The sequence below is a fragment of the Zalophus californianus genome, chromosome 7 (assembly GCF_009762305.2).
Source record: "Zalophus californianus isolate mZalCal1 chromosome 7, mZalCal1.pri.v2, whole genome shotgun sequence".
NCBI lineage: Eukaryota > Metazoa > Chordata > Mammalia > Carnivora > Otariidae > Zalophus > Zalophus californianus.
Genome location: NC_045601.1, coordinates 107,975,683 through 107,991,540, shown reverse-complemented (window position 1 = coordinate 107,991,540; position 15,858 = coordinate 107,975,683). Strand labels below are relative to the sequence as shown.

Sequence of the window (15,858 nt, the reverse complement as noted above, 5' to 3'; positions counted from 1 at the left end):
CTGGTGCAGCCACTATGGAAAACAGTATGGAGATTCCTCAGAAACTTAAAAAAAAAAAAAAGAACTACCCAATGATCCAGTAATCATACTACTGGGTATTTACCCCCAAAATACAAAAACACTAATTCAAAGGATACATGCACCCCTGTGTTTATTACAGCATTATTCACAATAGCCATACTATGGAAGCAGCCTAAGTGTCCATCGATGGATGAATGGGTAAAGAAGATGTATATATTATACAATGGAATTTTATTCGGCCATTAGAAAAAAAAGAAATCTTGGTATTTGCAGCAATGTGGATAAAGCTAGAGAGAATAATGCTAAATGAAATAAGTCAAAGACAAATACCATATAATCATATTCGTATGTGGAATTTAAGAAACAAAGCAAACAAGCAGAGAAAGACGAGCTAAGAAATAGACTCTTTAACTATAGAGAACGAACTGATGGTTACCAGAAGGGAGGTTGGTGGGAGATGGGGGAAATAGGAGGTGGGGATTAAAGAGTATACTTATCACAATGAAAAAAAACAAATATTAAAAAATAGCTATACATACATACATTTCCTGGTTTTGTCTGCTGAAAGGGCCTAGAAACAATGGAACTCCTGTAGCAGTGAGCACATCTAGAAACCCAGATACTGGTTTCTAAATACCAATGTCCAATAAAAGGAATCAGAGCTCCATGATGAAATGATTGATTCCAGGGCTGGGACATAGAAAATACAAATTAAGTTTGGAACATCATGTGTTGCTCCCTCCCCCCAAGAAAAGGAGGGGACATGTTGAAAGGGCACAGGAGCCAACCAGAAAGAGCTCCTGATGGCCAGAGTTGAAACAGTTTGAACAATAAAATAATGATTGGATTAAACTATAACCCATGGAATTAAATATTCATGAGTCTGCACTGATACATAAGTATTTGGATGAATAAATAAATGGGAGAGAAGGGATGTTTTCAGTAGTTTTCGCATACTGAAAAATTCCAATTAATAAATAAGTCAGGAATGCAGGATAGAAAGTTACCATTAGGCAAATAACATAGCAGTAAACAAGATCCATTGGTAAGATGCTAAAAGTAGTGGATGAAAGTTTGAGAAAGGATATTTATAGGAGGATATTTGCATAGTCTCAAAGTATCTCTCCGAATACATTTAGTTATAAAAGGTACAATAGCAACTTAACAGTGAAGGAATCTGGCAGACACCATCTTAACCAAGTAAGCAAAGTTAATGCCACCAGTACTACAGCATATCAAATCAGCATCATGCGCCCCCTGTTACAGTGTACTGAGAGACAGAGCATCACTTCCGGCAACATCACTTCTGTGTTATCCTTGCCAAAAATGCATAACTTAATCTAATCATGAACATGTCAAACAAACCAAAATTGTGGGACCTCTACAAAATAACCAGTACTCTTCAAAAGGGTATGGTCACAAAAATTGAGAAAAGACTGAGGAACTGTTAGAATTTGAAGGCGACTAAGGAGCCATTCCATCTAATACAATGTGGGATCTTGTATTGTATCCTGAAAGAGAAAAAGGGACCGTAGTGGGAAAACTGATTACTTCTGATTAAGGGCTGTAGTTAATAATACTGTACCAATATTAATTTCCTTGTCTTATTGTTAACAGGAAAAATTTGGTTAGGGTATAAAGGAACTCTACTATTTTTGCACCTTTTCTATGAGTAAAAATATTTCAAAGAAAAAATAAAAATAAATAGGGTAAACATTCAGCTCAGTAGATTAGCACAATTGAGCACACGCAAAGGAAAAAGAGAAAAGGTCAGAAAATAAAAGTAAAAAGTTGAGATATACTAAGACTGAATAAGAAGAATGCAGATACATAAAATTCAAAATGAAAATTGAGAAACACACTGCATTCCTTTTGATGATGTCATGTCTTACAAAACTAGGTCCTCAACATTGCTATGATTGAAAAGCAGATACTTTGTGGAATAGGCAATGAAGATAGCAGTGTCCAATTTGATTCTAAGTGTTAAAAAATTGTTCAGTAGGGGTGCCTGGGTGGCTCAGTTGGTTAGGTGGCTCAGGTCATCATCCTGGAGTCCCAGGATCAAGTCCCGCATTGGGCTCCCTGCTCAGCAGGGAGTCAGCTTCTCCCTCTGACTCTCCCCCCTTCATGTGCTCTCTCTCTCTCTCTCTCTCAAATAAAATCTTTTTAAAAAACTGTTCAGTGACCAATAGTTATTAAGTTGTTTGAGCCTTATTTGATAAACAGAACAGTTGTTTCTTTTAGTCTAGTGGTACCCTGAAAAAAAGAAAAACTATGGAGACACTAAAGAAAGTTTGGCAGCTTCTGAAATATAAGAATTATGAACAACTAAATGCTAAAAAAATTCAAAAACTTAGATGAAATGGATAAATTCATAGAAGAATGATAAGCAGCTTGAATACAGTATGAAAAACATTGGAATGGTAATCAGAGATCTTCCCTTCCACAAATTAGGTATGACTGTATAGGTAAGGTCTACCATATTTCAAAGGAAAATTAATTCCTCTTTTACAGTTACTACAAAAAATGGAAAAAGTGAAAACTGCCTTAACCCTTTATGAGCCTAATATAATCTTGTTTTCAATCCCTGATAAATTCAAGAGATTTTAAAGCCATTTCTTTTATTAATGTAGCTGAAAGAATCCTAAATAAAATATTAGCTGTCTGAATCCAGGAATATACTAAAAGAATAATGCATCCTAATCAAATGGATTTTAGCTCAGGAATCTAAATAGTTCATCTTTAAAACAATTATTAGTGTAATTCACCATTTTAATAGAGAAGAAAACTTTTTCTGGGTTGATTCTGGAAAGCATTTTATAAATTTCAGCAATTGTTTATGATATAAATTTTCAGCAAACTACTGAATATTTGGGTGTTGGATTTTTAGAAACTTTTTGTTATGGACATTTTCAAACATATTAAAAATAGAGTGAATGGTATGATAAATCTGACATGTACTCATTGCTCAGCTTCAGCTGTTACCAATATATAGCAACTTTTTATGCACACACATAGACACACTCTTTTTTTTCTTGCCCTGCCAGATTATTTTTTTTAAGAGAGAGCAGGGATACCTGGGTGGCTCAGTCAGTTAAGTGTCTGCCTTTGGCTCAGGTCATGATCCCAGGATCCTGGGAGAGAGAGAGCAAAAACATGGGAGGGGGGGCAAACAGAATTTTATGCAGGCTCCACGCCCTGTGTAGATCCTGATGCAAGGGACTCAATCTCATGACCCTGAGATCATGACGTGTGCCAAAATCAAGTCTGATGCTTAACTGAGTGAGCCACCCAGGCGCCCCACCTGCCATATTATTTTAAAGCAAATTCCAGACAGCATGCCCTTTTATTCAGAATACAGCTTTTTTTCCTCTACAACCATTAACATCCTAAAAAAATCAACACAATTCCTTAACGTTATCTAGTATCTAGCCTGAGTGGAGTTGTCCTGAGTGACTCACATGTGGATTCAAAGTCCACACATTGCATTTGGCTGTTATTCCTCATTTTTTCTTTTAATCTGTAATAGCTCCTCTCCTTTTTTTTTTTCCCTTCCTTTTTCCATTTATGTTACTAAGAAACCAGGTTATTTGTCCTGTGGAATTTTCCAGTCTGGATTTGTTTATTGTGTCCCCATGGTGTTGCTTAACATGTTTCTTCATTCCCTGTATGTCCTCTAAACAGGTAGTTAGGCATGATTAAATTGTTACATGGTATTGGGGGGTGAATAATAACTTCATAAATATTGATATGCTTAATTCTTCATGTCAGGAAGCACATGATGCTTGTCTGGTTTTTTTGTTTGTTAAGATGATCAGTGGGTTTAGGTACCTGGCAGATGCAACCATTAAAAAGGTCTTCATTAGCCTTTTTATCTAATGTTTTAGCAATCACTGATGCTTGTTGTTTAGATCATTATTTTATTAGGAGGTAACAAAATATTCTAACTTACCATTTCCTTATTAGCTTGTCTTTTATAAAAGAAAGTCCTTTGATTAGCTTCAAATACACTTTATATAGGAAAGGCAAGATATATGCTTGATTTTTTTTTTCTTAGAAGATCACTTAGTAAGCCTATTGTGAGCATAATACTAATGGAGAACCCTAAACTATGTTTTTCTTTAATGTCTAAAGCAAGATAAGGATGCCTACTCTTACTGCTGCTGTTTAATATATCACTGGAGGTCCTTGTCAACAGTGTAAAGGAAGAAAAATAAAAAGGTGTAAATATTGTAAGGAAAGAGATAAAATTGTCATTATATACAAAGCTATATATTCATTTACCCTGGGAGAAAAACACAACAGAATTCAACAAGCTGTTAGAATTGCCTTGAGTTCATCAAGGGTACTAAAAATCAATGCTATTTCTTTTCATCATCCTTAAGCAACTAGAAAAAGATTTTTTAAAAATATGTATCACTTAAAATAAAACCTAGAGAGTATCTAGATACAATCTGATCAAGAATATAGAGAATTCATGTGAAGAAAACTTTTTAACTTCAGTAGAAAACTTAAGAAATAATCATGGACATGATGATTTTCTTTTTTTTTTTTTAAGATTTTATTTATTTGACAGAGAGAGACACAGTGAGAGAGGGAACACAAGCAAGGAGAGTGGGAGAGGGAGAAGCAGGCTTCCTGCTGAGCAGGGAGCCTGATGTGGGGCTCAATCCCAGGACTCGGATCATGACCTGAGCCGAAGGCAGACACCCAGCGACTGAGCCACCCAGGTGCCCCGTGATGATTTTCTTTTATAATGATGTTCTTACTCCTAAAGTTTATCAATAAATTCTAAGTAACCTCTGTCAAAATTTTAGCTGGGTATTTTTGAGAGATTCTATACACTTACCCTAAGTGATATGTGGAAGAATAAAGAAGAGTTTGAGAATAGCTAAGTCAACATTTTAAAAAAAGAATAAAAGGGAACCTACCCCGCCAGATATTAAGATCTACTACAAAGCCCTAGTAATATAGTGTGGTATGTTGTAGGAACAAATAGATTACTCCCACCTATTAGCTTAGATTTAGACCCAAGAAGATGTGGGAACTTAATATATTATAAAGGTGACACTACAACTGATAGATAAAAGGTTGTTTAGTAGATGGTGTTGGAAAAAAAGAGCTCAGTATATATTAAGAAATAAAACTTTATTCTACATCATATGCAGAGGTATAATGTATTCCACCTATATGTGGAAGTTAAAACCAAAAGGTTAATAGAAGAAAATAAAGGATATTTTTGTGACCTGGGTTTGGGGAAAGAACTACCCCCCTTTTTTTTTAAGGTTTATTTATTTGAGAGAGAGAGCACAAGCAGGGGGAGCAGCAGAGGGAGAGGGAAAAGCAGGCTCCCCGCTGAGCAGGGAGCCTGATTGGGGGGGCTCAATCCCAGGACTCTGGGATCAAGACCTGAGCCAAAGCAGACGTGTAACAACTAAGCCACCCAGGCGCCCCGGGAAAGAACGTCTTAAAACCTCAAAATACAAACCTATTGCATGTGTATGTGTGAATTTAATTGCATCAAAATAGGTAGTTCTATTTAATAAAGGACCCATGGGCAAAATTAATACACAGGTAACAAATGGGAGACAATATTAGCAGTGTTTAATATTGCCAAGTGATTATATCCTCTAGATTAGATTGTGCAAATAAAATAAAGAAAGCAATCCCAGCAGGAAAATGGGCAAAGACAGTTTATAGAAAAGGAAACCCCAAAAGCAATAAGCATATGAAGAATTGATCAAACATATTAACAATCAGGGACATGCAAATTAAAACAATAAGATACCATTTCAAATATGTTGGCCTTGCACGTATTAGAAAACTAGATAAAACCGGGGCGCCTGGGTGGCTTAGTCAGTTAAGCGGCTGCCTTTGGCTCAGGTCATGATCCTGGGGGCCTGGGATCGAGCCCCACGTCTGGCTCCCTGCTCAGCGGAGAGTCTGCTTCTCCCTCTCCTTCTGCCTGCCACTCTGCCTATTTGTGCTCTCTATCTCTCTGTCAAATAAATAAATCTTTAAAAAAAAAAGAGGGCGCCTGGGTGGCTCAGTTGGTTAAGCGACTGCCTTTGGCTCAGGTCATGATCCAGGAGTCCCTGGATCGAGTCCCGCATCGGGCTCCCTGCTTGGCGGAGAGTCTGCTTCTCCCTTTGACCCTCCCCCCTCTCATGTGCTCTCTCTCTCTCTCATTCTGTCTCAAATAAATAAATAAATAAAAATCTTTAAAAAAAAGAGAGAAAACTAGATAAAACCAAATGCAGTGAAGATGCAGGGTTATAAAAACCCTCTACACTGGTGGGGGATATGTAGCCACTCTAGACAGTAGCATGGCATTTAAATTAAGAACTTGACATGTATATGACCCAGCAATTCTGCTCCTGAGTTTATATGCCAAAGAAAGTCTCAGACACATCTATAAGAGAACATGTATACTGTTTTTATTACAGCATTTTATATGGTAGAAAGGCATTGGAGGTAATTCAGGTGTCCAGTATAGGGAGAGTAGAGAGAGAAAATATTTTTGGAAATATGCCATGGCATATTATGTAGTGATTAGAAGCAGCAAATCAGATATTCACTTACAAAATGAATGGACTATGTTATGGAAGTGAAAAAATAACAGGATGAGATATATGACACAATAAGAGTTACATGCATTAAAAATACATGCACTCAAAAACATTTTGCAGGAACATATATAAATAAAAGGGCACACAGTAAGCACAGAAGAATGGTTGCCTATCAGGTTACAGTAACTAGGATAAGGGGAAATTTAAAGATTTTTGTAACTCCCCATCTCATTTCATGGAAGCATAGGGATTCTCTCCTTTAAGATATGATCTGTAAATTATCTAACTGGCAGTATGATGAAAGCAAATGAAACAACTGAGATGGGATAAAAATGTGATTTCCCCAAATCTAGTGTGAGATATAGTACACATCCAGTAGTGTGAGAAGCAGGTTCTTAAACTGACTTCATTGTTCAAAGATCTGACAGATCTTTGGAAATAATATTTCCTTTCTTCTAACACCAAGGCAGTTCACTATTCTGGCTCTTCTAGGATGGATTCCAACTGAAATATTATGTTGTGGAAAACACAGTTATTTTATGACACTCTGATTTTTTTTTTTCTTTAACTTTACAGAGACTGTGCAGTTGATCCAACTTGTGTTTTATGCATGGAGTGCTTTTTGGGAAGTATTCACAGAGACCATCGATATAGGGTTAGTAATGTCCAGATAATAACCATACCCACTATTAAATTTTATGTTAGATACCTTTTCTGCCTTTTTTAAATTCCAAGATTTAACATTATAATGGAGGAGAGTGGTTTAAGAAATGTATTATTTAAACACTGTTAAACATATGATAGCAGTATAGAAATGAATTATGAATCCAGACTGCTTGAACACATGATTTAGGAAAGACAGCACAGATACCAGTTCCTACATACTGGTTTTCAGCTAGTTTGTTTTGCTATTTCCTTAAGTTTATTACTTTCACAATTCTAGGTTTATGCAGAAGGTTATCAAAAATCAGAGGGTAAAGGTGGGAGGTAAAAGCGGGAGGGAGAGTCTGAAGGGAAGGTTGTGTGAGAAAAGGAGTAAGGAAAAGTGTCAGGAAATTTAAGAAATATTCTGTCTGTTGGTCATCTTCTACAGAAGATTTGTCATTTCTTAATATTAAAGAGGCATCTGCTACATTGTAGAAGAGGGCCCAACCCCACAATATGACACCCACCAATTTTATTATTTTTCTACTGCTATAATGCAGCCAGTACTTTTCCAAAAATCAGGTATGTTTGCTTTTAAAGCAGGGATATGAACAAAGGCAGATTATTGCTAAGCCTATCCTGGTTGGTTCCTCTACTGGATATTGAAGACAAAGCCTTGAACATTCCAGAAGTTAGGGAAATGTTAGTAGCTAGAACTTTGCACTGTAATCTCAAATGAAATTGTAGAGAGGAATATTGCAATCTTGTTATTAATTCAGGAGCCCTGTTGGCTCAGGACTTTTCCTCCTGTTTGTTTTTCTTCACTCTACCCGAGTATTGATAATAATGACTAAATACTAAAATACTAAATTTTAGTATACTAAAATATACTAAATATACAAATATATATACAAATACTAAAACAGATACAAAATTGGACCCTTTGGATCTTTGTATGTTCTCTTTAGTTTCATAAATCAGTAAGAGAATCCCAGTTTCCTTTAAGCTGTTCTACCTATCTTGGGTAACCCTAAGAAGCACAGAAGCTGTAGGGTTATCATTTTCCAAATGGCTGCCTGCCCATGTTTCTTGGCATATGTCCTTTCAGCCCCTGGGAATAACTGTCATTTGAGGGTTTACATCAATTATATTGGGATATATAACACACAGATACTTTTTTTTTGGGCAGAATATGATAGGCCTTATTTTAAAATTTGCATCAAATACCCACTCCTAAACTCTCACAGTATGTTTTTTTAAAAAACAGAATTTCTAATAATTAAATAATAAGTTCTGTCTTGCCAGATTCCTTGAATCATTGCCCTATCTTAGGGAAGTATGAATAATTCTTGAACCCTGCAGGTGGTGAAAACTTCCTCACTAGACAGTCTGACTTTTTACATTTCCTGAGCTTCTTTCCTTGTCAAAGAATGCTATTTAGAAGGTATTAGAAAAGAAAACAAACTATTTCTATAGTTTTTGTTGGTCACTTTCTCCAGTGCAGATGTAGCACTCTCATTGGACTCCCCTGGGGGAAAGCAACTCTAGGTATCTTTATAACTAGAATCTGTTAACATTCCATTAGAGCACTATAACCTGGTGGCATTGATACCAGCATTATACCAAAACTCTCATGATTTTCCTAATTAAGGAAGTCCTGTAGGTGGACACATTTTACCTCTTTAAAATATCTGTAATTTATTAGACATTACAGAGTAGCTTATTTTATTTTGAAATCGCTTAAATTAGCTTAGGCTTATTTAAGCTTTAAAACATTGAGAGGTTTGGCCTTTTATTTAATTTTCCTCCTCCAAAGAAATTAAACACTTTAGCATTGTTATTTCCTTAGCACTTGATATTCTTATTTATAATCTGATAGCCCTCAGTAAATACTTATTGACAAGATACTTTACAATTTTTTTTCAAGATGACAACATCAGGAGGTGGAGGTTTCTGTGACTGTGGTGATACTGAAGCTTGGAAAGAGGGTCCTTACTGTCAAAAACATGAACTTAACACCTCTGAAATTGAGGAAGAAGAGGTAAAAACATTTTCACAAAGTTGTTTTTAAGGAAATACTGTTTTAACCACGAATTTGAAATACTTTCAGACATAGGAATTAGGTTATGAGAAATGGATAAGCAAAATAGTCCCGACACTATTACCAGTGGCCAGAGATACACTTTGAAAGTTCTTTGCATTTTATGGGTGCCATACATTGCTGGTAGTACTCACTTGAAATTCTGGAAATTTAATTTAATTTGGATTTATTGTTTGAGTTTTTGCTTTAAGTCCTCATTTATCATTGAAGGATTATTTTTCCTATATGTAGAGACTAGTTAACTTGGTTGGTTTTTGTATATTTGTTGTGACTAAGATTTTGTAGGCTAGATACGTTTCTTTTCTGTAAGTGTACTGGTAGCCAGTCCTAATCACCATCTAGCCTGTCAGTGTCATTGGATATGTGGTGGGACCAAGTATAAAGATACTGCTCAGTACAGATTATAGTCACTCCAGCTATAAATATGTGCTTTTTAAAATTGTTGATTCTGCACTATTTTTCTCTAAATGATATTTGTAATGATGTAGTAGACTCTTACTAAATAAATACTTAAATCTCTGCTGCTATTTCTGACAGTTTGATGTTTGATTGAAGATCCTTATTTCGTATTTTATTTTTAAATGGCAGAGAGGTAGGTACATTTGAAGTACTTATGCATTGTTAGTAGGTCTGATATAGATTTGGGACAAATGAACATTAATAGTACTTCCTGGTGCACATACCGTACAGGTATCAAAATTTGACCAAGACTTTATGGTGTAGGACAGTGTCTTTTAGACTGTGTTCCACTGTGTTCAGGACAGATTAAAATTTGTGTGAAATGGTTGAGTGCTATGTTTTCCATATATTTTGTGTTTAATTTGCTTTGTGTAAGTGTTTTAGGATTTGTGACAGATAGATGCCCAGTGATTAGGATTTCAGATTTCTCCACTTCTATTGGAGGAGCTCTGTTGTTATCTCTTTTATATATTGTATTGGAGTTCCATTTGTAAAAATACAAATAGAGAAAGCTAAATTTGACAAAAAGAGCTGTGCTTTTTAAAAAATGGAAAACTGGTATAAAACTATGGGAGAATACGTCTACAAATCATATCCAGTAGTCCCACCTTATGCATGGAGGATATGTTCCAAGACCCCGTTAATGCTTGAAATCATGGATGGTACCAAACCTTGCATATACTATGTTTTTTCCCATACATATATACCTATGATAAAATTAAATTTATAAATTAGGCACAGTAAGAGATTGATAGTAACTAATAATAAAAAAGAACAATTATAACAGTATATTATAATAAAAGTTATGTGAATGTGCACTCACTCATTTGCTCTTATAATATTGTACTGTGATGATATGAGATGATAAAATGCCTGCCTACTTTGATGAGATGAAATGAGGTGAATGCCGTAGGCATTGTGATGTAATGTTAGGCTACTGTTGACCTTCTGATCATGCATCAGAAGAAGGACTGTCAGCTTCCAGTCTGCAGTTGCCCTGGGAGTGCCTGAAGCCGTGAATAAGGGGGACCTTAATGTATCTGACAAGGGTCTAGTATCCAGAATATATAACAACTCAAGAACAAAACTGCAAACGACCCCATTAAAAATGGGCAAAGGACTCGAATAGACCTTCCTCCAAAGAAGGTATAATACAGATGACCAACAAACACATGAAAACATGTTCAGCATCATTAGTTATGAGGGAAATGGACATTGAAACCACTTTACACCCACTAAGATGGCTATAATCAAAAAGAAGGAATGTACATGTTGGCAAGGATGTAGAAAAATTAGAGCCCTTGTACATTGCTAAATGGGATGCAGAATGATTCAGTAATGTAATATTACTCCGACATAAAAGGGAATGAAATACTGATACATGGTACAACTTGGATGAACCTGCCAAAACTTGCTAAGTGAAAGAAGCCAGGCACGAAAGATCACATATTGTATGATTCCATTGATATAAAATATACAGAAGAGGTAAATCTGTAGACAGAACTCATACTGGTGATTGCCAAGGGCCAGGGAAGGAGAGAATGGGGAAAAACTGCTTAATGGGTATGGGGTTTTACTTTGAAGTAATAGAAATGTTTTGAAATTCTATAGAGGTGCTAGTGGTACAACAGTATGAATGTAACAAATATCACAGAGTAGTTTTTATGTTCTGTGAATTTCATCTCAATAAAATATTTGAAAAAACCTTAGGACTTTTATCTTTTAATGTTTGTTTTAGAGTAGACTTAAATAATTTTCTAAGAAAATTTGCTTGCTTTTACTCTGTTGACTTTATCCTCGTACATTAGTGGGGTAGCTATCAAATAGTGCCGACTTGAGTTAATTTCCTGAATTTTAGAAAGATGTTAGCAAGACCACCTTCCTGGCTGAAATTATATGATCCTGCCTGGAGAATACATACTAAAGCAACTTGACAGAGAATAAAACCTCCGGACTCTGCCATTTAATTCGTATAAGAAAAATGAAGTCCTCAAGGATAAGACCATAAGAGAAACTATTTTTAAAATAGCATTATGTTTAGCATTCCTGGTCCCCACTCACTAAATTTATACATATATCTAGGTTTTTTTATATTTTATGCTTGAAATGGAAGAAAGCTATCTAATATTTGCAGCATACTTTTTTAAATCTGTCTTAGAATTGTTTTTATTGAATGTAATTTTTGTTATACATTTGACTTGCATCTTAAGAAAAAGTTGGAAAAAACTTGATAATATACTTCTGAGGGATAATGCTTAGCAGTTCCATAGGTCTTCTCAACTATGGGCATTTGGGATGGGACATTTTTTATTGTATAGGCCAGGGATCAGCAAACTGTGGCTCCATCGGCCAGATCTTACCTTCAACCTGTTACTGGCACCACCATAAGCTAAGAATAGTTTTTACATTTTTAAATACTTGGAAAAAATCAATAGGATGGTATCCGTGGCATGTGAAAATGATAGGAAATTAAAAATGTTGGTGTCTATAAACAGAATTTTATTGCAACACAGCAATGATTGTGTTATTGTTGATTGTGTTTCCTTTTGTTGAAGCTTCTGGGAAACGGAGTCAAATGTTTGGAAACAGAGCCTGTCTATAGTAGCTATTTGGAAATTATATGATCTGCCTTTATAATAAACATGTTATCTTGATTTCATTTTATTTTCCTGCCTTTATTCTGGTTTTGCCCTCTTTGTACATCTATTTTGTAATACTTTCTTCTTACATTGGATGTATTAAGTTGCTGTAAATCCTTTTTGAAATGCAATTTAATTCAATAACAAATGCACTGAATGAACAACCTCAGTGAAGACTTTCTTTTTTACCTGAAATTTTTACTTAACAATGCTGCTCTCATCTCAAATGCAGGTTTGTGATTATTAACTAAATATTATGCTAAGTACTATATTGTGTTTATTTCATTTAATTCTCAGAACAGCCCTGTAAGATAGATACTGCTGTTATGAAAATTTTATAGCTGCAGAAGCTTGAGTTTTAGAGAGACTAAAAAACTTGCCCAAAGTGTCCTCCTTACCCAGAGTGTCTTAAATGGTAGTATGGACTCCAGTAATGGAATTCTTTAACAGTACCTTGCAGTGATTTGATTTTATTCTCCAAATTTTTATTTAACATGCAGTGTAATATTAGTTTCAGGTGTAGATTTTAGTGATTCATCACTTACATACAACACCCAGTGCTCATCACAGCAAGTGCTGCCCTCCTTAATACCCATCGCCTACTTAACCAACCCATCCCCTCACCCACCTCTCCAGTAACCATCAGTTTGTTCTCTAGTTAAGAGCCTGTTTCTTGGTTTGCCACTCTTTCCCCCCATGTTCATTTGTTTTGTTTCTTAAATTCTACATTTGAGTGAAGTCATATGGTATTTGTCTTTCTTTGACTTATTTCACTTAGCATAATACTCTCTAGCTCCATCTGCATTGTTGCAAATGGCAAGATTTCATTAGTTTTTATGGCTGAGTAATATTCCATAGTGTGTGTGTGTGTGTGTGTGTGTGTGTGTGTATCACATCTTCTTCGTCCATTCAATAGTCAGTGGACATTTGGGCACCTTCCATAATTTGGCTATTGTTGATGATGCTATGTTACACTGATTTTATAAATAATTCTCAGCAGTGAAATTGGTTTTTTTAATAAAATTCTAATTTTCAAATCCCAATAATAAAACAGATAAAAGTAGAATTTTTTTATTCCAGCATAATTAACATACAGTGTTACATTAGCTTCAGGTATGCAATATAATGTTTTAACAGTTCTGTACATCACTCACTGCTCATCAGGATAAGTGTACTCTTAATCCCTTTCACCTGTTTCACCCATTCCCCACCCACCTCCCCTCTGGTAAACACCAGTTTGATTCCCTACAGTTAAGAGTCTGTTTTTTGTTTATCTCTTTTTTCTTTGCACATTTGTTTTGTTTCTTAAATTCCACATATGAGTGAAATCATATGGTATTTGTCTTTCTCTTATTTCACTTAGCATTATACCCTATAGATGCATACATGTTGCAAATGGCAAGATTTATTCTTTTTTATGTCTGAGTAATATTCCATTCTGTATATATGCCACAGCTTCTTTATCCATCTATCAGTGGACGCTAAAAGCAGTATTATTAATGAATTTATTTTTTATCAGTTGAAATGTGTATTACTTGCCAGAAAGTCAACTTTGAAATAGGTGAAGTTGTTTCAATGACTATTTAGTTTCTAGTTTATTACTAGTTTTAGTTGGGCAGTATGGAGAAAGTCCTTATTCATAGCTTATGTGCATATGAGAATAGTTAAAATTGTTATTGTAATACAGTATATGCTTATATTTTAAAAATTCAAACATAATAGAAACGACATAAAAAACTAGTTTTCCATTATTCCCACTGCCTTCTAACATAAGCACAGATAACCTTTTTAGTAATATGCCTTGTATTCTTCTAGCTTGAAAGAAGAGTAACTCACAGTTGACTCACTGACCAAGGTTTGCTTTCTATAAAATAAATGAATCAAAGAACTATAATTATTAGTCATAATTGATAATACAGTATAGAATGAGATGATCATTTATTTACAAATTCCAACTGACTTGTGCTATCATAAGAGCACTTTGAGCAGAAGTCTTTCTTAGCATTTAATTTACCATTGTACATATGAGTAGACTTACATAGCCTAGCATCCTTTCACTGCAGAAATTTTTTTTTTTTTAAAGAGAGAGCACACATGTGAGCAGGGGAGGCAGGAGGGGCAGAGGGGGAGAAAGAGAATCTTAAGCAGACTCCACGGTGTGCATGGTGTGCTTGGAGCCTGACGGGGGGGCTCGATCTCACGATCCTGAGATTGTGACCTGAGCCGAAACCAAGAGTCAGATGCTTAACTGACTGTGCCACCCAGGTGTCCCCAGAAATAATTCTTTTTAATCAGTGACCATTTTTCAAGACGTTAACATGTGTGCACAAAGACGGCAGAAGAATCTTTATTCCTAGCCCTGCCCCAAACTGGGTTAATGTAATAGTAAAATTACTAGTTGGTAATCCCCAATATGTAATATTACACATCTTAGAGTATATTTTTATATTACCATTTTAAAATATAGATAATTATATATTTTTAAGCTGGTGTGTAATTCAAACAAGAAACAGCTCTACCAGGCCCAGCTCTACCTGGGATTTTGTAGAACAGTTTGAACACTACTGGCTTGGATTCTCAAGAATTGGCATTTGTTTCTGTTTCAGGACCTGTTCCATTCTTATAAATTCTGTTTATTGTAATTCTTTCATTCTCTAAATGTCTTGTATTATGGGACATAATTGTGAGAAATGAATGACTATATAGCAAGGTAATATCACTAAGGAAATTGAGCTTTGATTCTACTTTCTATTTTGGTGTAGCAAGAGGTTCATATTATTACTGTTTTTTTAAGATCTTTTATTTATTTGACAGAGCGAGAGAGCACAAGCAGGGGGAACAGTAGAGGGAGAAGGAGGCTCCCTGTTGAGCAGGCGGCCTGATGCAGAGCTCGATCCCAGGACTCTGGGATCATGACCCGAGCCAAAAGCAGATGCTCAACCATCTGAGCCACCCAGGCGCGCCACCCCCTTTTTTCTTAAGATTTTATTCATTTGTTAGAGAGAAAGTGCACAAGCAGGGGGAGTAGCAGGCAGAAGGAGAAGCAGGCTCCCCACTGAGCAAGGAGCCTCATGTGGGACTCGATCCCAGGACCCTGGGATCATAACCTGAGCCAAAGGCAGACATTTACCCCACTGAGCCACCCAGGCATCCCAAGGTTCATATTATTATTAATACCCATTCTTTTATCAATCCCCAGGAGGTACCAGTTTTAGTTCCTTCTTTGTATGGATGGTTTCACTATGTTAATGACTTCTAGTCTCTATAAGAAATAGTAAAATAAACTTTGCTAGTAGGATAAAAAAATTTTTTTTCATGGAACATATAAAGCCGACCACTGAGAAGAGTTGTAGGTAAAAAGTGCTGTAAGACTTAGAAAAATCTCCTTACTCTTCTTACCTTTCTTATGTTCTTCAAGCTCTAT

At 35.6% G+C, this 15,858-nt stretch overlaps 1 protein-coding gene across 7 annotated transcripts in view; it reads left to right on the top strand.

Annotated features, from left to right (window-relative positions):
- The window catches only part of UBR2 (ubiquitin protein ligase E3 component n-recognin 2), a 118,057-nt gene that overhangs the window by 28,052 nt on the left and 74,147 nt on the right, over nucleotides 1-15,858 (top strand). For all 7 annotated transcript variants that reach the window (XR_003521310.1, XM_027601321.2, XM_027601320.2 and 4 more), the window contains exons 3-4: nucleotides 7,167-7,245; nucleotides 9,163-9,276. Coding sequence is in view for 6 of the 7 variants with exons in the window: in XM_027601321.2 (XP_027457122.1) it covers nucleotides 7,167-7,245; nucleotides 9,163-9,276 (193 nt within the window). In the remaining variant the exon portion in view is untranslated. The remainder of the gene's footprint in view (nucleotides 1-7,166; nucleotides 7,246-9,162; nucleotides 9,277-15,858) is intronic.